At 47.3% G+C, this 19,949-nt stretch overlaps 1 protein-coding gene across 2 annotated transcripts; it reads left to right on the forward strand.

Moving 5' to 3' along the window:
- The first annotated feature begins 8,814 nt into the window (after positions 1-8,814).
- Positions 8,815-18,552, forward strand: CA9 (carbonic anhydrase 9). Of its 2 annotated transcripts, none has more exons than XM_056806064.1 (11): positions 8,815-10,889; positions 12,429-12,458; positions 12,984-13,154; positions 13,341-13,483; positions 13,588-13,680; positions 14,120-14,183; positions 16,219-16,376; positions 16,727-16,880; positions 16,966-16,992; positions 18,079-18,160; positions 18,365-18,552. In XM_056806064.1, the coding sequence occupies exons 1-11, from the start codon at positions 10,511-10,513 to the stop codon at positions 18,429-18,431; spliced, it is 1,368 nt and encodes a 455-aa protein (XP_056662042.1). In that variant the 5' UTR covers positions 8,815-10,510; the 3' UTR covers positions 18,432-18,552. The 2 variants fall into 2 exon arrangements, with proteins under 2 accessions (XP_056662042.1, XP_001378212.2); XM_001378175.5 differs by having other exon boundaries at positions 8,821-10,889; positions 14,117-14,183.
- The last annotated feature ends 1,397 nt before the right edge of the window (positions 18,553-19,949 follow it).

The following is a 19,949-nucleotide window of genomic DNA, read 5'->3' on the forward strand; positions in this document are numbered from 1 at the left end:
CAGTTGAAAAAGCTTTCTCCCAAGTTTACTCTCTCTCTTCTCTCTCTCTCTCTCTCTCTCTCTCTCTCTCTCTCTCTCTCTCTCTCTCTCTCTCTCTCTCACTCTCTTTCTCTCTCTCTCTCTCTCTCAAATCTTTACTTCAGTCTTAGAATCCATACTAAGAATTAGTTCCAAGGCAGAAGAGTAGTAAGAGCTAGGGAATTGGGGTGGGGTTAAGTGACTTGCCCAGGGTCATACAGCTAGGAAGGAAGTGTCTGAGGCCAACTATGAACCTAGGACCTCCCATCTCTAGGTCTGGCTCTCTATCCACCAAGTCAAATACCTGCTTCCAAAGTTCTCTTAATCTATTGGATTTTTCTCAGTTTTCACTTTGCTTGACTTCTCTGTTCTCTTTGATGATGTCAGTCACTCTCTTCTTGATACTTTCTTCTCTTTAGGTTTTTGTGGCACTGCTGTCTCCTAGTTCTCTTCCTACACATTTGACCACTCTTCAGTCTCTTTTTGCTGGATCTCCATCCAGGTCACAATTGATAATAATCCTAGGCTTTCTTCTCTACTTCCTGAATACTATTTCATTTGGTGCTCTCATCAGATCCCATGGAATCAATCAACGTTGAATTATCATTTTTATAGAGATGATTCTCACAATTATTTATCCAGCCCTAACCTCTCCTCCTGACCTCTAGTTTTCCATTACCAATTGCTTATTGGATATCTCAAATTGTATGTTCTATAAAAATTTCAAACTCAAAATGTTTATTTCTCAAAAACAGAACACATATTCCTTTGACTTTCTTTTATTTTTTCCAGTTACATGTAGAAATAATTTTTTACAATTATTTTCTGATATTTTGTGATTCAGATTCTTTCCCTCTCACTCTCCCCCACCCCAGGTTAAATGGTCTTTTATGCAATAAATATTTCCATGTTCCTCATGCCTTGATGAAAGACATCACACATATAATAAACTCATGAAGGGGAAAATGTGAAAGATGGTATGCTTTGATCTGCCATCAGATTCCAACAGTTTCTTCTTTGTCGGTGGATAGCATTTTTATCATGAGTCCCTTGACGCCTTTCTTTTTAGTCCTTCACAGCTGATCATCTTATAATATTTCTGATACTATATATACTGTTCTCCTGGTTCTGCTCACTTCACTTTGCATCAGTTCATATAAGTCTTTCCAGATTTTTCTGAACTCATCCTGTTCATAATTCCTTATGGTGCATTAGTATTCCATTACAACCATATATCACAACTTATTCATCCATTCCCAATTGATAGACAGCCCCCTCAGTTTCTAGTTCTTTGCCACTACAAAGAGAGCTGCTAAAAATACTTTTGTGAAATCTGGTCTCAGACATTTCCCAGTTGTATGACCCTGAGCAAGTCACTTGACCCCCATTGCCTAGCCCTGACCACTCTTCTGCCTTGGAGCCAATACACAGTATTGATTCCAAGATGGAAGGTAGGGTTTAAAAAAATACTTTTGTGCAAGGAAGTCCTTCCCCCCTATCTCTGATCTCTTTGGAATTCGGACCCAGTAGTGGAATTACTGGGTCAAAGGTTTTGCATAGTTTTATGGCCCTTTAAGTACCATTTGGGTACAAATTGCTCCCTAAAATAGTTGGGTCAATTCACAGTTCCACCAGTGGTGTATTGTGTTCCAATTTTCCTACATCTCCTATTTATCATTTTCCTTTCTGGTCATATTAACCACTGTGATAGATGTAAGGTGGCATCTCAGAGCTGTTTTATTTTGCATTTCTCTAACCAATAGGGATTTGGAGCATTTTTTCATGACTACAGATAGTTGTACTTTCTTCATCTGAGAATACCTGTTCACATCCTCTGACTATTTATCCATCGTGAAACGTTTTATATTCTAAATCTTATTATCTAATTTTTGAGAAATGAGGCCTTTGTCAGAGACATGTGATACAAATCCCCCCCCCCCATTTGTTGTTTCCCTTCTAATTTTGGTTGCATTGGATTCTGTTTATGTGAAAACTTAATTAAATGTATTCAAAATGATCTATTTCACTTTGTTGTTCTCTGTCTTTTTTAGTCATAGATTCTTCCCTTGTCAATAAGTGTGACAGATAAACTTTTCTGTGTTCTCCTAATTTGTTTAAGGTATCACCCTTTATTTTTAGATCAAGTATCCATTTTGACTTTATGTTGGAATATGGTGTGAATGTTGGTCTGTGCCTTGTTTCTGCCATATTGTCTTCCAATTTTTCCAGCAGTTTTCGTCAAATAGTGAGTTTCCCCCCAATAGCTTGGATCTTTGGATTTATCAGACTCTGAGTTGCTTTGGTCATTGAATATTGTGCCTTGATTTTCCAGACTATTCCACTGATCTATTTCTTAGCCAGAACCAAATTGTTTTTTTGATTACCACTTTAGTTTGAAATCTGGTACAGCTAGGCCACCTTCATCTTTTTTTCCCCCCATGAATTCCCTTGACCTTTCATTCATATGACTTTCATTATTATTTTTTCTAGTTCTTGGAAATACTTTCTGGATAGTTTGGTTAGTATAGCACTGAATAGGTAAATTAATTTAGGTAATAAATGTAATTTTTATTATATTGACGCATCCTATCCATGAGCAATTAATATTTTACCAATTATTTAGGTTGTGTGAAAAGTGTTTTGTGATCGTATTCACAAGTGGGTGGATTTGTTTTGCTGAGGTGTTTTTTATTGTCTGCAATTATTTTCAATGGAATTTCCTTTTCTATCTCTTAATGTTGAACATTGGTGGTGATAAATAGAAATGCTAATGATTTATGTGGTTTTACTTTATATCCTACAACTTTGCTAATAAAGTATTCATTGTTTCTATGGGTGTTTTGGTTGATTCTCTGGAATTCTCCACATATTCCATCACATCATCTTGCAAAAAGCATTAGTTTTAGTTCATCATTGTCTATTCTGATTCCTTTCATTTCTTTTCCTGCTCTTATTGCTATCGCTGCCATTTGTAGTATAATATTAGTAGTGGCCATCCTAGGTGTCCTTGCTTCATCGTGCCAGATCTTATCGGAAAGGAGAATTCATTATTCTTCCTCCCAACCCTTCTCTCTTCCTATTTTCCCATGACTGTCTAGAATACTCCCACCCTCACCGCCCCTCATCTAAAACTCCATCACATATCATATCCCAATCCGTTGCCTGGCTTGCCATCTCTACTTCTGCTGCATCTCTCATCCTTCTCCCTTTGGTCCCCTGGTGCAGCCTTCATCGCCTTCCAGGTGTTGGTCGTGCCTCAATCTGTCCCCACTCCTCGGATCTCCCCCATCAGGACCGGAGAGCAGGCACTGCCTTTTCCTTCATCCTAACCAGTGTAAGGGAGCAATGCCTGGCCTGTAAAAAACACTGAGTTGCTTGTTTGGAACTAGATCTTCCCCAGTCCCTGAAGCAATTGGTTTAGCAGGTAAACACCCTCTTAGGTTATTCAGGAAGGAAAGGATTAGAATATAAATATTAATTCATATTGATAATGAATCCAGGGCAGTGAGGTAGCTTAGTAGACAGAAAGCCAGGCCTAGAGATGGAAGATCCTGGTTCAAATCTGGCCTCGGATACTTTCTAGCTGTGTCACCCTAGACAAGTCACTTAAGCCCCATTGCCTAGGCCTTATTGCTTTGGAAATTTTTTTTTTGCTACAAATTGTTAATGAAAATAAGCTTTATTATATCAAGTAATAAATACAAAGATGCACGCAAAAGTTTTAGGTATTTATGCAGATTTTTTTTGTCATTCTCTGGCAAACTCAAGACCTGAAATCTACAGTCTTTGTCTGAAAAGTAACTATCTGGGTTCTTAATTTTTCAGTAGGTTGATCAGTCCTCTGTATTTATAACTCGTGCATTTAAATTCAAAGCACAAACAATCCTGCAAATGCTCACATACCAAAAAGTGGATACTTAATATTGATTCTAAGACAGAAGGTCAGGATTTTTAAAAATATATCTGGATGGAAATATGTTTTGCATGATAATTCATGCAAATTGTCTGCCATCATTGGGAGGGAGAAGGGAAGGGAAGGAGGGAGATAAGCTGGATCATATAACTTAGGAAAACTTGTGTGGGAATTTATTATTACATATAATTGGTAAAATATATATTATAAAATTATATATTATATAAAATATATTATGTAAAAACATATAATATATTGATACTGAATCCAAGGGTAGCTGGTTGTCTTAGTGGTTAGAGTGTTGAACCTGAATCAAGAAGACAAGTTTAGGGGGCATCTATCTGGGTAGCTCAGTGGATTGAGAACCAAGCCTAGAGACTCTGGGTTCAAATCTAATATCAGACCCTTCCTGGCTGTGTGACCCTGGGCAAGTCACTTGACCCCCATTGCCTAGCCCTTACTGCTCTTCTGCCTTGGGACCAATACACAGTATTGACTCCAAGATGGAAGGTAAGGGTTTAAAAAATAAATTAATTAATTAAATTGTTTCTGGCAGACTTTTGCCTAAAACTTATTGTTAATGTGTTTTTTCCCCCTTTGACACTGCCTTAGACCCAACATGAATTTTTTTTTCTTACCTTGAGTAAGACTCTTCCAGTTGTCCACCTTTGGGGATACCAAGATCTGCTCCGTACTTAGATTTTCCTTGACGAATTCCAGGAGGGAGCCATGAGTCAAAGAGAAAATGAGGCCTTCGACAGCTTGTGGATCCTGGATCTTCCTCTGCTGGCCCTTCTTTCCAGTGGACTGCAAACTCCCCGAGGGCAGATCCCTATCCTACTTATCTAGGCAGCCCATCACAGGAGGTGCTTAATGAGTAGGCTGGCAGGCCCCGTCCCTCTTCCCAAATAAAGGAAGAAGGGAAGAGATAGCCATCACCCAGCAAGCAAAGCAAGTCGACCTGTTCTTCACCCTCCAGGCTCGCCCAAGAGCCGGTGCCAGGCACTGGGGCAGACAGGAAGATGGGCAATGCCGGCCGGCCTTCGCCAGCTAACAGAGGAGATGACACACACACACACACACAGATAATACCAGCTGGAACCCCATAAGTGCCAGAGAGACATTCAGCTTAAAAGCCCCGAGGGGTTGAGAGCATCCCTAAATCTTCCCCCTCACCACCTCCTCTTCTTCCTGGTTTCCTTTTCTCTGTCAACAACATGATCATTCTTTCAGTCATCAAGCTTGAAACCTCAGCATCACCTTTTTGCTTTGTTTTAAACCCTCACCTTCCATCTTGGAGTCAATACTGTGTATTGGCTCCAAGGCAGAAGAGTGGTAAGGGCTAGGCAATGGGGGTCAAGTGACTTGCCCAGGGTCACACTGCTGGGAAGTGGTCGAGGCCAGATTTGAACCCAGGACCTCCCATCTTTGGACCTGGCTCTCAATTCCTTGAGGCAACCAGTTGCCCTCAAGCACTACCATACTTTAAAGCAGGGGTCCCCAAACTGCAGGCCACATGTGGCCCCCTGAGGCCATGTATCCGGCCCCCTGTGCCCAGGGGGTTTTCATCAGTATCCTCTCCACCTCTGGGTCCATCTTGAAGCCACCTCCTTTGAGAAGTTTTCTCCAATTCCTCACATGGTTGTTTTCCTAAACCTAAAATATGCTCTTTTCCTCCCTTGGGTGACCCACAGGAAAGCACATTGGCTCTCAAGGCAGGAAGACCCGAGTTCAAATGCTGCTTCAGATGTTTACTAGTGTGACCCTAGACGAGTGAATTAACCTCTACCTGCCTTCATTTCTCCATCTGTAAAATGGAGATAAAAGCACCTACCTCCCAGGGTCCTTGTGAGGGTTCAAAAAGTGCTTAGCATGATGCCTGGCCCTGCATAGGTACTTCCCAAGTGCTCGTTGCCTTCCTTCTTCCACTCTTAGAATCTCTGGCTTCCTGCAAGGTCCAGCTCAAGCACCACCTCCTACCTTTGGCTTCTCCGGTCATTAATGTTCTTCCTCCCCTTATTATTTTGTATGTGTTTTATTCTTAATTATCTGTGTGTATGGGGTTTCCTCCCAACAGACTAGGAACTCCTTGAGGGGAGAGATTGTATCTTATTTTTATTAGCTTGTCTCTCCCACTTCTTGGCACAATGCATTGTTGAATGAATTTTACATGGGGACTAGAATGAGGAAGAATCAAGGAAGACTTCCTGGCCAAGGTATCCTTTTATTAATTTTAAATTTAAAACTATTTTTTAAATTTAAATTTTATTTTAAGTTTAAATTTAAAATTTTATTTAATTGAGTAAGAGAATTTTCCCATGGTACATGATTTATGCTCTTTCTGTCCCCTCCTCCCACCCCCCTCCCATAGCCAACATGCAGTTCCATTGGGTCAAAGGTATCCTTTTAGCTGGTTCTTGCTATATAAGGCATATTTCCATAGGGAATGGGGTGGAGGTGAGGGAGGGAAGGGGAGCAACGAGCCCTGGCTGCTCCACTAATGGGACAGAGAGAGGCTGATTAAGGGATCAGAGTCTGGAGTCAGGGCCGGGCCTGGGACCAAAGTCCTCAGAACTTAGTGATCTGAGGACCATGCAGGCCCTCTCCTACACCCTCCCAATGTCCACAGATGGAAGGATGAGATGCTCTGTTTAAATAATGCACCAAAAAGCTCTTTAGCCCGTGGCCAACCCACCCCTCCAGACCTGGAGAGCAGACAAAGAGGCTCCTCCTTGAAGGCCGTCCAACTCTCTGCCTCCTTTGCAGGAACACTTTGTTCTACTATTTCTTGCTGAATGATTGCACATCTTTAGAGCAACTGATGGCACAGAAGAACACAGACACAGGCCAAGAGAATCCTGGAAGAAGCTCCTCCTCAAGTCAAGAGCAGAGCTGAATTTTTTTCCTCTTTTGGGAGGACAAAATGATGGCGGAGGGTAGGGAATGGATGGGAGGTTTGGGGATATACAAAGCTGGAAGGTAAGTAGAGGCAGGTCATCGCAGCAAGAAGGAAAAGCAAAGCAACCTGGGAAGCCTTCAGAACTCTGATCAGTGCAAAAACCCAGCATGACTTCAGACCAGGGATAATGAAGGGCTCCTCTGACTTCAAGAGCAAAAAGGTAAAGGTCAGAAGTGCAGAATGAGACATAAAATTTCCATCTAGGGCTAATGCATTGACTTGTTTTGCTTGTAACTTTTTTGTTAAAAATAAACAAACAAAAACCAGGGAGCTCTATTAGGAGTTGGGAGGGAGAAATGAATTATGGGAAATCACAGAGATGCAAAAAAAAAAAGACCATCGTATAACACAACAACTCAAAAAGAAAATAAAAGTTCAGAATGGGCCACAGAAATAAACAGAAAGATTTCATTACTACTATATTGCACTGAATGCATTTCTTTTATTTTTAAAATATCTTTCTTTTGTATAGTACTTTATTTTTTAAAAATATTTTATTTTCCCAGTTATGTGTAATAACAATTTTCAACATTTCCCAAAATTATAAGATCCAAATTGTCTTCCTCCCCCCTCCCAGAGATAGGAAACAATTTGATCTGAGTTATATGTGTATTATTTTGCAAACATACTTCCAAATCGGTCATTGTTGTGGGAGAATATTCACATAAAACATTCCAAAATAAAAACCCAAATACAGTGAAAAATTGTCTGCTTTGGTCCACATTCTGGCTCTAACAGTTCTTTCTCTGGAGATGAAAAGCATTCTTTGTCCCAAGTCCCTCAGAATTGTTCTGGATCACTGTGATGCTGAGAGTAGCTAAGCCTTTCACAGTTAGAGGCTACCTTTTTTTTTTTAACCCTGACCTTCCATTTTAGAATACTATATATTGATTCCAAGGCAGAAGAGAGGTAAGGGCTAGATAGTGGGGGTTAAGTGACTTGCCCAGGGTCACCCAGCTAGGAAGTATTGGAGGGCAGATTTGAACCCAGGACTTCCCATCTCCCAGCTTGGCTCTTCCCTAGATGCTACTTTTAAACAGCCTAAGTGACACCTAGGTCCATCCCACATAATCTCTTTCATTTTTTGCCTGTGTTGAGGGAGGAAGGAGAATAAACATTTATTAAGTGCTTGCTATGTGCCAGGTACTGTGCCACGCATTTTTACAAATATTAGCTCATTTGATCCTTGCAACAACTTTGGGAGGCAGGTGCTGTTTTTATCCCCGTTTTCCAATGGAGGAAACAGAGGTTAGGTGACTTGCCCAGGGTCACCCAGCAAGTAAGTGACTCGAGGCTCAATGCTCTATCCACCAAGCCTGCCCCCTGCCACTGACTGTCTGCTGACAAAAGATGGAAGTGTCAAAAATAAGTGAAGGAGGGGCAGCTGGACTGCTCAGTGGATGGAGAGTCAGGCCTGGAGCTGGGCTCAAATCTGGCCTCCGACACTTCCTCGGGTGGGCAAGTCACTTCACTCCCATTGCCTAGTCCTTCCCCTCCTCTGCCTTGGACCCAATATACGGGGCTGATTCTGAGTCAGGACTGCTTCTAAGATGGAAGATAAGGGTTTTAAAAATGTTTTAAATGAATAAATGAAGGAGGGGCAGCTGGGTGGCTCCTTGGATGGAGAGCCAGGCTGGGAGATTGGGAAGTCCTGGGCTCAAGTCTGGCCTCAGACACTTCCTCGCTGTATGACCCTGGGCAAGTCACTTCACCCCGTTACCTCGTCCCCGCCAGGCTTCTGCCTTAGTATGGATTCTAAGACCAGAAGTCCGGGTTTAATTTATAGATAAATGGCGGCATACCGCGTTGGGAGGCAAAGCCCAGTGGGCGGTTTTCATTGGAATGTCCTGGGGGAGGGAATATTCTTTATTGTGTTTATTGCCTAATTATGCAAGTCTTGCAAATAGTTTCCTTGTTCTAGGGAGGAAGGAAGAAGCTTTGCCAGAGACCTCCGGATAGAACTATCTCGGAGTACATCCGTAGCCTTTAGAAGGAATGACAAGTTTCCACAAGCACCGCAGCATCGTAGTCCCAGAATCCAGATTCGGGGCGACCAGAAACCCAGGCCGGGCACGGCCGCCTCCAGGGCTAGGAGTGAGGCTCTGGAGTACCTGGCAAACCTTGCTTCAGAGGGACTCCAGTGGCCGGAGGTCCCGCCCCAATCACCAAAATGGCGGCATGGTCCGGGCGAGGGGTGAGGTAGGATGGGCAGAGGAAGTCTCCCCAGGGGCTGAACACATTCACTGCGCTCCATTCCCGGCTCACGGAACACATTCCGCGTTTGCAATAGGGAGCGCTGGCCCGGGCCAAAGTGGACATCCCTTCTGGGGTGGCACAACGGTTCCAAGGGCAGATTTGGTATCAAGGAGACGAGTGCAAATCCTGCCAGATACACTCCGTCCCTGTGTGACTCTGGGTAAGCCCTTCGCTTCTCCCTGGTCCCTAGTTCCCGCCTCTAGGAAATGTGGGTAATAACAGCAAGGACTTGGGCAAAGTGCTTTGGAGGCGGTACAGCAGGATCTAAATGCGGCGTTGTGAACATCGGGATGGAGATGATGAGAGGGATGGAAAGGAGGAAGGAGAGAGACTGGAGGGTCAGGGAGGGAAGGGAAAGGCAGCACCCAGGCTCAGACGGACCACGGGAGCCAGAGAAAGAGTCGGAGGGCCTTAGAGCAAGTTTAGGGTCCTTCTTGGCTGGGGTCAGCGCAGAAGTTAGGGGTTGAGCCCAGGCCTGTCTGTGAGATCCACCCACAGACAAGAGAATGCAGACAGAAACAGAAAGTGAGGCAGACGCGAAGAGAAACAAAGTCAAGGTGAGATAGAGTCAGCGATAAGAAATATGGAAGCTCCCCCCCCCCCCAGGCACATGGACTGACACAAAGAGAGGTGTCTGCAGGGACAGTTAGTGGCTCGGTGGATAGAGTCAGACCTGGACACTTCCTGTCTGTGTGACCCTGGGCAAGTCACTTAACCCCCATTGCCTAGCCCTGCCTAGGAACTGATACTCGTGTGGATTCTAAGACAGAAGGCAAGAGTTAAAAAAAGAATAATAAATTGATGGTTGCTTTCAGGGAGACAGCCCAGAGGCAGAGTCTCCCACACAGAGCCGCCTCTCTCCACAGACATGGTGAGGTACGGGTACACACTGAGACAAATTCCTGGAGCCACAACTGGGGCTCCTCCTAGCCCTCACACACAGCTGGGTCAAACAAGTGCAGACCCTGGGCCTTGGGAGACCAAAAGATCCCTGGGAGCTTTCCTGCTAGGGCCCTCCCTCTCCTTGGGCTCCTTTTGCACCCCATCGATTGAGAAAATAATCGGATCATGCAGGCAGGTTTGGTACCAGGAAGGAGAATGTCCCGTGCATGCCAGTGCCTTGCACCCAGAGCCCAGCCTAGAACGCTGATAAGCTGTGCCTGAGCACACACCTGCTTTGCCAACCCCCTTTACATATGGGGCAGTGGGCCAGGCCAGGAAGACTTTGGTTCCATCACTATAAAAGGGCTCTCTCTGTGAGTCACCCTGCTTCTCTGCCCCTCCCCACACAGCTTTGGCTCTGCTAGCACGTACAGACCGTAGGCACCACTGCTGGGGTATTCACCTCCCAGTCAGGAAGCAGCATGGCTCCCCCTTGCCCTGGCCGGCTTCCCCTCCTGTCCCCAGCCAGGGCCCCCATCTGTCTGCTCTTGCTCCTCCTGCTTCTGGCCCCCTCTCACCCCTACAGCGTGGTGGGAAGAGAGAGAGATTCATCTGAGGAGGAGGGAGATCCCCCTGGGGCAGAGGATGGACCCCAAGAGGAGAAGCCACCTGGAGAGGAGCAGCTTTCCAGGGAGAGAGAAACACCTGGCCAGGGTGATCCTTCCAGGGAAGAGGATCCACCCAGGGAGGAGGTCCCACACAGAGAAGAGGATCCACCCAGAGAGGAGGATCCACCCATTGTCCAGGCTTCTCCGGTCTCTGAAGATCCTGATTCCCACAGAAATGTCCCAGAAAAGAAAGGTTAGTTTTCCTTTGCATCTTTCTGCCCCAAGATCACCCCCTTGCTTCCCCTCCCTCAATTGGAGGGAGGGAGAGAGAGAGAGAGAGAGAGAGAGAGAGAGAGAGAGAGAGAGAGAGAGAGAGAGAGAGAGAGAGAGAGAGAGAGAGAGAGAAGTAAAAGGAGTAAGGACTGCTATGTGTTGAGGCAGGGGAACAGAACAAAGGAAAGAGGTTGGGAGAGGAGAGGATGAGAGAACGAGGCTTGGAGTTTTGCAGTTTTATCTAGAGCCCATATCTTCTGCAAGAAATGGTGCACCCTCTTTTCCCCCAAGAATTTTTTCTTTCCAAATCATCAGAGAGATAGAAAAGGAAGAGGAGAAGGATGGAAGGAAAAGAGGGTGGGAGAGAGAAGAAAAAGAGGGAGAGAAAGAAGGAAGGAAGGAGAGAGCACCTGAACTGGGAAAGGTTGGAGGGGGGAAAAGATGGAGTGAGACAGAAGAGGGAGAAGAAATGAGAAAGGAAGGGGAAGAGAAGAAAGGTAAAAGGAACAAAAACTAAGGGAATGGGGAAAGTGAGGAATATGGGGGAAAAGATGAAAAACCAGGGAAAAGAGAGGAGATGAGAAATGTAGAGAGGGGAAGAGAAGGAGAGAGAAAGGGTGAGGGAAAAGAGAGAGAAGAGTAAAGAGAAAAAAAGGAGAGGAAAAGGCAAGAAGTAAAAAGAGATAGGAGAGACAGAGAGGAGGAAGAGGAGGGCAAAGGAACAAAGAAAATAGGAATGAGATGGAGAGAGGAGAAGGAAAGAATGGGGCAGAGAAAGGGAAGACAAGAGAGAGATGTGGTAACAAGGAAAAGAGGGAAAGGCACAAGAGAGGGAAAAAAGGAGAAAGTAGACAAGGACTCTCTCACTTTTGCCTTTGTAGTCCCATCACTCATGGCAGAACCTGGCAAATAGTTAAAAAGATTGTTGGTTGATTTTAAAATGAGGGAAAGAGGAAAAAAAGGGGAAAAATAAAGAAAGGAATGAGTGCTGGAATGAACTAAGGTCATACAATCAGTGAAAAAATAGGGTTCAGACCTTAAATGTCCCAATTTGCTTTGTAGTCAGAGGAAGAGGGTACAGTATTTACAGAGTACTTAAAAGTTAAAAACCCTTTAGTTTCCTCATCCTGGAGTTTCCTACAGATAAAATCACATAACCAGTCTCCAACTGAGGCTCTTAATAATCTTTGTGAGTAGGTACTGCAAATATTTTTGCTTCAATTTCCAGAGGAGAGGAAATGCAGCTCAGAAAGGCTTAGAGCCTATGAACTCAGAATAAGTCATTCTCAAGTGCCAAGATTTGAATCCAGGTTTTCCTAACTCCAAGCCCAAGGCTAAGTCATGTTACAACACCAGAAGAGGGAGTGACAAGAACAGAAGTGGCAGAGAGGAGATGAGGAAAGCAGGGAGCTGGGAAAGGAGCTGAGGATGAGGCCAGCTGCTTTGGCTGCATTGAGCTACATGTACACTGTGTTGGCCAAGGGGGGGGCCAATGTCCTCAATGCCTCTATTTTTGTAGATGATGACCATCAACACTGGCGCTATGGAGGTAAGATGCCCCTTAGAGCCTGTGGCCTCAGAATAAGTGACTTATCAACACACACTTGGCAAGACCTAACACTCCCAGGTCCCAAGCTTCCTTCATCCCCAGTCCTTAAAATGACCACCCTCACTGCCCTCATTCCAGCCTGGTAGCAGCCTCTATTCCGGAGCAACCCTGAGCCCCCACACCTCCCCTGTCCCCTTTCTCCAAGGTTTTCCCCTTTCTACTTCCCCTTCATTCCTTCTCTCCCCTTCAGCCCTCAGTGTCTCCCTCTTTCCGCTTTCTTTCCTCTCTCCCTTCTCCTTTTCTTTCTGATACTGCCCTTTTCTCACTTAAGCCCCTGCCACATCCACTACTTGAGCCAAATACCCTGACCTTGGTCCCCCCCAACAGATCTAATCGCTTCCTTTACCGGCCCCTCTCTGGCCCCGCCCTCAGGCCCCCCCCCTTTACTGACCCTCCCTGCCTTTGTCCCTGACCTCTCCCTGATCTCCACCTACCTACCGCGGCTCCTCTTGGCCTCGTTCCCAGGCGGCCCCCTCTGGCCCCGGGTCTCCCGAGCCTGCGGGGGACACCTTCAGTCTCCAGTGGACATCCGGCCGGACTCCACCTATTTCAGGCCGGACCTGGTGGCCCCCCAGCTCCACGGCTTCTTCCTTCCCCCTGACCAGCCTCTGAAGCTGAAGAACAACGGCCACACAGGTGAGACAGAAGAGGGGGGCGGAACCGAAGGGGAGGAGCCACGGCTGAGGGTGGGGTTCTGGAGGAGAGAGGAGTCATCGATGGCCTTGGGGGGCCGGGCGTGGCCCCGGAAGGCATCGCGCTGGAGGTGGCGGGGTGAGACCCCGGGGCTCCTCTTTCCACTGCTTCTCCCCATCTCTTCCCCAGTGCAGCTAACGCTGCCCCCTGGACTGTGGATGACGATGGGCCTGGGGACAGAGTATCGGGCCCTGCAGTTACATCTGCATTGGGGGGCCCCCGGGGTGCCCGGCTCGGAGCATACAGTCAATGGTCACCACTTTCCAGCTGAGGTGAGCTTAAGATCAATGGCGAGGGCTGGGGGTTAGCGACCTGACCAGCGCACTAGGGAGGTTTGCTTTGGGGGTTTGGGTTCATACATCAGTTCTCCTTCTAGATTCATGTAGTTCACCTCAACACCCGATTTGACACAGACCATGAAGCCTTGGGGCAACCCGGAGGCCTGGCCGTTCTGGCTGCCTTCCTTCAGGTACTGCCCCCAGAAGACCTTGGCCCGGGGACCTGCAAACTCTGAACCCTATTGCCCAACATCCTTTGATCTGGACATCCTCTGGCCCAGGACAAGTGGTCCCCAGGGACACCCCAGAACCCTTATCCTCAGGCTTCCCTCTTCCAAGACCTCTGTTCCCTTGATCCCAAGATCCACGACCCTTCCCCTGGGATTCCCAGTTTCTGCACCCTCCAACCCTCTTCCATTGTCTTGGGACCCTAAAGGACCTAGTCTAGAAGTCCCTTTCCCCCTTCCCTCCAAACTCAGGAACTCTCATGGAGGAAGGCCTGGGGAGGTGGAGGGAAGGGCTTATTGGGATGGAAGCCCCTTTTGTATCAGTCCCCCACCTCATCCCTGCTCCCTAGTGTCCTTTCTGGATCCTAGTCTTGTGTCTGCATGTGTGTCTCCCCCTAAGGAGGGCCCAGAGGAGAATGATGCCTATGAACAGCTACTGTCACATCTTGGGGAAATTGGTGAGGAAGGTTAGTTTTTGCCTCTGCCCATTCCCCACTCCAGCCCCTTGTCTGAGGGGATTGATGTGGCTCCTTCTCTAAAGGGGCTCATGGAACAGTTTAGAAACTACCTAATTAGGGGTAGCTTCATTCCTCTAACATTAAGCAAAAACAGCAAAGGGAAACCTCCCCATAAGTACAAAGAAGCAGCATCATATAGGACATAGAGTACTGTGGAGTCAGGTTCAAATCTTCTTTCTGATTCTTTCTAGTCATATGACTGAGGGGCATTCACTACCTCTCTGCCTCAGTTTCCTCATCTGGAAAAATGAAGGAGTTAAGTTAGATCATCTTGCCACCGACCTCTAAATCTATGTTACTCAGAGGCTTTCTAGGAGCCAAAGAAACAATAAAATCCTAGAGTAAGTTTTCTGGGTGGCTAAGTATTTGCCTCTGTAAACACCAAATTAAAAAAAAAAGAAATCATCCATCTTGGATGGCTATATTTCTAAGATGCATGGCATCCCTTCTGATCCTCTTAAAGAGAGGATCCAATATTCTAAAGAAAAAACTGAGACAGAGAAAGACAGAGAGAGACAGACAGACAGACAGAGACAGAGAGAGAGACAAAGAGGGAGAGAGAGACATACAGAGAGAGAGAGAGACAGGGAGAGAGACAGAGACAGACAGAGACAGAGACAGAGAGAAGCCAAACAGAATCTATCCTTATCTTGATGACTTGCTCAGCATTTGTTGTGGACTAGACCTGTGATTTGATTGGCACAGGGAACTCCTGTGACTTAGGGGCACTGAGAGATTAAATAATTTGCCCAGATATACAGCAGTCAGTATATGCCAGAGGTAGCATCCAGGGTCTTTCTGACTATAATGTCAGCTTTCTATAAATGCTGTCATTATCCCTCTCTTGGTCATCATTGAGAAATCCTAATGGTACCATGCTTGGATGCCTTGAGGGCCTGGAGAGATACAGATAGGGTTGACAGCTCATGCTTTTCTTGAGGAACTGGGAGACCCAGAGCAGCACCACCCCTGCTCTGAAGTCTGGTTGGATGTGGCTTTTAAATGTGTTTTCCCTCTCTGATACCAGCTTCCCCTGCTGGCCTGCTTATGTGACCCCCTCATCCCACTTCTAACTTGTTTCTATTTAGAAGTTATCAGATAACCAAGTTTGTTAGGATTATGTATAAAATAATAAACAGGCTCAGTCAAAATGTGTGTGTGTGTGTGTGTGTGTGTGTGTGTGTGTGTGTCTTTAAATGCTAAAGTGATCCAGAGTAAAGAAATGATCAGATCTGGGTGAGGTTAATCAAGAAATAATTCTGGGCAGCAGCTGGGTGGCTCAAAGGATGGAGAGCCAGACCTAGAGAAGGGAGGTCCTATATTCATATCTGGCCTCAGACACTTCCTAGCTGTACGACCCTGGACAAGTCACTAAACCCCCCCATTGCCTAACCCTTACTGTTCTTCTGCTTTCAAACCAATACACAGTATTGATTTTAAGAAGGTTAAAGAAAGGAAGGAAGGAATGAAGGAAGGAAGGAAGGAAGAAAGGAAGGAAGGAAGGAAGGAAGGAAGGAAGGAAAGAATTAAGGAAGGAAGGAAGGAAGGAAGGAAGGAAGGAAGGAAGGAAGGAAGGAAGGAAGGAATTAAGGAAGGAAGGAAGGAGGAATGAATTCTGATTAGAGGCATGGGGTAGAGTGTTGACTTGGATTCTAGAGAGCTGGGTTCAAATTTTATCTCTGTCACTATTTGGGGGATCATGGGCAAGTAAATTAAATTCTCGGAATTCCCCTGTTGTAAAATGGGAATATCATCGATAGTACCTCATTTGTGAGAATCAAATTAAATCACATTTGGAAAGCATTTTGCAAACCTTAAAGCACTAAATTAGTATTATTTTACTGAAGCCAATTGTTCAGTGTAGGATGAGATTCTGAGGTTTTCGGGCACTCAGAGAGACTCAAGGAAGACCCAAGCAAATGGCGGTAGGGCCAAAGTCCCCGGGACCATCTCCGGTGGGTGACCGCTCCCTTCTGTTGACCAGGCTCAGAGACTTGGGTCCAGGGATTCGATGTGGCTGCTCTCCTGCCTCACAACCTCCAACGGTACTTCCGCTATAAAGGGTCTCTGACGACCCCGCCCTGCTCGCAGGGGGTCATTTGGACGGTGTTCAACCAGACGGTGCTCCTGAGTGCCGGGCAGGTGGGTCCGGAGGGGAGTTTGGAGCTGCAGGGCTGGGGGTCAGGAGGGCGCCCCTTCTGGTGTTCTTAAAGAGAGGATCCAAACAATCGATCCTTACCTCGACGACTCGCAGCTCAGGGGCTACATCAGGCCTGGGGGTGGGTGGGAATCAGGACCGGGGAGGGGGAAGGGGAGAGAGGAAGAGCAGCAGCCACGTGCCCTTCGGGGAGGGAACGAGGAGGTCAGCTCCGGAGGCGAGGAGACCCAACCACAGTCTTGGGAGGTGAGGCCTGGAGCTCCGGGTCGAGAGGGAGCCCCTGTGACCTGCGACCCTTGACCAAATCTTTCTTCCCAACGTCTATCGCCGCCAGCTCCGGACGCTGTCTCTATCCCTCTGGGGCCCCGAGGGCTCCCGGCTCCAGAGGAACTTCAGGGCCACCCAGCCTCTGAATGGGCGAATGATCGAGGCTTCCTTCCCTCCTCCCACCGCCACCGCGCACAACCCGCCGGACTCCCCAGAGCCAGGTACAGCCCTATTCTGGCCTCCGCGAGTTCCTGTGGCCCAGGATCTTTGCTTCAGGCTCTGACTTTGCCATTTCCCCCTTTTCAGTGCATTCGAGCTCCTGCCTGAATGTTGGTAAGTCTCTGACAGAAAAAGATCCCGTCCTCCCTGTCCTCCCTCTACTTCCCAGGATCCCCTGCGGGCTCCCTTTGGGGCCGTCTTAGATCGCAGGGACAGCGCCAGAGGCCAGGTCAGCTTTGCCCTCTTTGCCTTGCTCAGCGATCATCTTTACCTAATTAGCAGTCTTGCCCCCCCCTTCATCCCTGTTACTAGCCCCCATCCAGCGGCCTCTGGAGCACTGACACTTCCTAAGGATTTATTTTTTTCTACTGGGTTTGGGTGGGATGGGATGACAGAAGGAACTTTTTTTAAATCAAAGGGGAAAAGTTGGAAGTTTCCCAAGTCTCAGGGGAAAGGATAGGATGTCACTTTTGAACTCAGATCTGAGCTGAATATAGTGCCTTGCCCACTTTTAAAAAACATTTTCAAATCGCATTTTTAGGTTTAATTATTTATGTTTATGTATTATATATTTATATTTATTTATATTTTAATAAATGCTTGTGGTTTGAACTTAACAGCCTTCCACAAAAATACTGCCTGTCTCCTCTCTTTTGCTTTGTACTCCCTATTAAGCTCGATTGCTTTTTTCCCCCCTCTGGGCAGGACTTTGGTGATCCTATTCCCCTTAGAAGGTCATACATAGATCTAAAACTGGAGTGGACCTCAGAAGCCATCTATCTAGTCCAGTTCTTCGTTATGTAGATGAGGCAGCTAAGTCCCACACAGCTTCAATACTTTGCCCAAGTTCTCATAGACTCTAAATATCAAGGGTAAGATTTGAACCCAAGGCCTCTGACGTCTGAGGCCACTGTATTTCCACTGTATTTCGCCATCAGGTGTTCAATCTGTTATCCCTTCCCTCCCCCATCCCCATTGGCCCCACGGGGCCATTTTTGTCCATTACCCGGCACAAGCTGCCCATCCTCCCCTTACAGCTTGCAGACTGAATAGGTAACTCTTTACAGGAGAGCAGGACACATGTGAGGTTGTTTGATGCACCAAAGGCTTCCACAGGCTTAGTTTGCTTCACGTGGAAAAGCTCTTGTTCCTCCTAAAGCAGGCTCTTTCGCCCTTGTGCCCTCCTCCCTCCTCCTCCAGGAGACATCCTGGCCCTGCTCTTTGGACTTCTCTTTGCTGTCACAAGCGTGGCCTTCCTGGTCTATATGAGGCGCCAGAAAAGGTAAGGATGAGCTCTGGGACCTCCCTGTGGGCTCACCAAGGAGGAGCCCCGGAGAGAGGCAAAGGGAGCTCCTTCGTCCCTAGCAGACCCAGTTCTGGGTCCCAGGGACCTCCCCTCCTCCCCTGTCGAGCACCCCTTTCATTCCAGTCTGGAAGCGCCCCGGGGGGAGTGCCCAGCCTGACCCTGACCCCCTCTGCTTCCCAGGCTGAGCCGTGTCGCCAAAGAGAATGTCATCTACCACCCCACAGAGGTGACGGAGACGGCCACCTAGCCGGCTGTGGACTGAGAGACCGCGGCCGAATCCAGGAGCGGGCTGGAGAAGAGCTTTCCCCCCACCGCTTTCCCAAGAATCCCCTCTATATTTTTTTAAATAAATGTTTCTAGTAAAACGATCCAGTCTCCTGCCATCTTCCAACCCCCGAGGATGGGGTTGATTTTAGTCACTAGGAAGTTGCTGGCTGTGTCTCCCGGAAGATGCAGAGCAGGGAGACATCTTCCAGGGTCCGTGAGGTGCTTGGAGAGCCAGACCTAGAGACAGGAGGTCCTGGGTTCAAATCTAGCCTCAGACACTTCCCAGCTGGGTGACCCTGGGCAAGTCACTTGACCCCCATTGCCTAGCCTTTACCTCTCTTCTGCCTTGGCACCAGTACACAGTATTGAGTCTAAGACGGAAAGGGAGGGTTTAAAAAAGAAATCTTCCTAACAAATGAGGCGAATGGAGTAATAGCCACAGTAGTTAACATTTACATACTGACTTGAAGCTTACAAAGTGGTTTTCCTATGCTATCTCATTCAATCCTCAGGACAACTCTTTAAGTGCTGCTATTACCCTTGTTCTGTGGAAAAGGAAACTGAGGCAGAGAGAAGCCTCTGGGATACATCTGGGGCCGCCCAGATGGTGTCTTGAGGTGGGGTTCAAACGCAACTCTTCTAAGTGCTAAGTCCTCTGGCCCCCTTTTTAGATCTCTACAACGACCCCTGCTACATCACCTCCGAGATCCCTTCTTTCTTTTCTTTTTTGAAATCCTTTTTTTCCGTCTTAGAGTTAACACTAAGTGTTGGTTCCAAGGTAGAGGAGCAGTGACTCGCCCAGGGCCACACAGCCAGGACGGGTCTGAGGCCCAATTAGAATCCGGGCCTTCAGCTGGCCCAGGTGTTTGGTTTCTGGGCTGTGTGAGCCAGTCCTGCCTTAGAGAGCCACCGTTCTAGAGAGGAGCTGTAACGCCAGCAGCATTCTGGGATTTCTGGGGCTTGATGGGGAGGGAGGAGAGAGGGTGTCTGGAGGCGCCGAGATGGCCACACCGATAAAAATGCCTCAGAGGCAGCAATGAATTCAGGAAGATACCAGAAACGGCACCAGGCACACTTGGTGGGGGTGAGATGGAGGAGAGAATTATGGGTGCTCTATATAGTTTTTCTGCTTTTCACCTAACTTGGTAGGAATCCGCTTGGCTTCTTGCATCCTGCCTCTGGCTGGCCTCTGGTCCCTGCCTGGGATGTGGTCCTCTCGCTCCACTAGCTGCCCTGGGAATGGGGGGGACGTCTGAGCACGGCTGAAGACCGGCGCCCACAGTGGCCCTACTCTGGGGGGCTGCCTGGCGAGAAAGCAGCCGGATCATTCTGCTGGCCCTGCCTGGTTGCTTCTCCCAGACGGGGAGCTTCTGTCTCGGACCAGGGTTCCGCATCCTTTTCCCAACAACATCCAGGAAAAGGCAGAGCCATCCAGGGACCAAGAATCATCTGGGCTGGAGAAGCAGCCAGCGGCCCTGTCTGCAAAGCAAGCCTCCCA

The sequence above is a fragment of the Monodelphis domestica genome, chromosome 7 (assembly GCF_027887165.1).
Source record: "Monodelphis domestica isolate mMonDom1 chromosome 7, mMonDom1.pri, whole genome shotgun sequence".
In the NCBI taxonomy this organism is placed as follows: Eukaryota; Metazoa; Chordata; class Mammalia; order Didelphimorphia; family Didelphidae; genus Monodelphis; species Monodelphis domestica.

Bases quoted from the DNA above. Each gene is read 5' to 3' on its own strand.
- CA9 (XM_001378175.5), top strand. From the start codon at position 10,511: ATGGCTCCCCCTTGCCCTGGCCGGCTTCCCCTCCTGTCCCCAGCCAGG. The intron at 14,184-16,218 runs GTTAGTTTTTGC...TCTGTTGACCAG, and splicing joins TGGGGAAATTGGTGAGGAAG to GCTCAGAGACTTGGGTCCAG. The intron at 16,377-16,726 runs GTGGGTCCGGAG...TATCGCCGCCAG, and splicing joins TGCTCCTGAGTGCCGGGCAG to CTCCGGACGCTGTCTCTATC.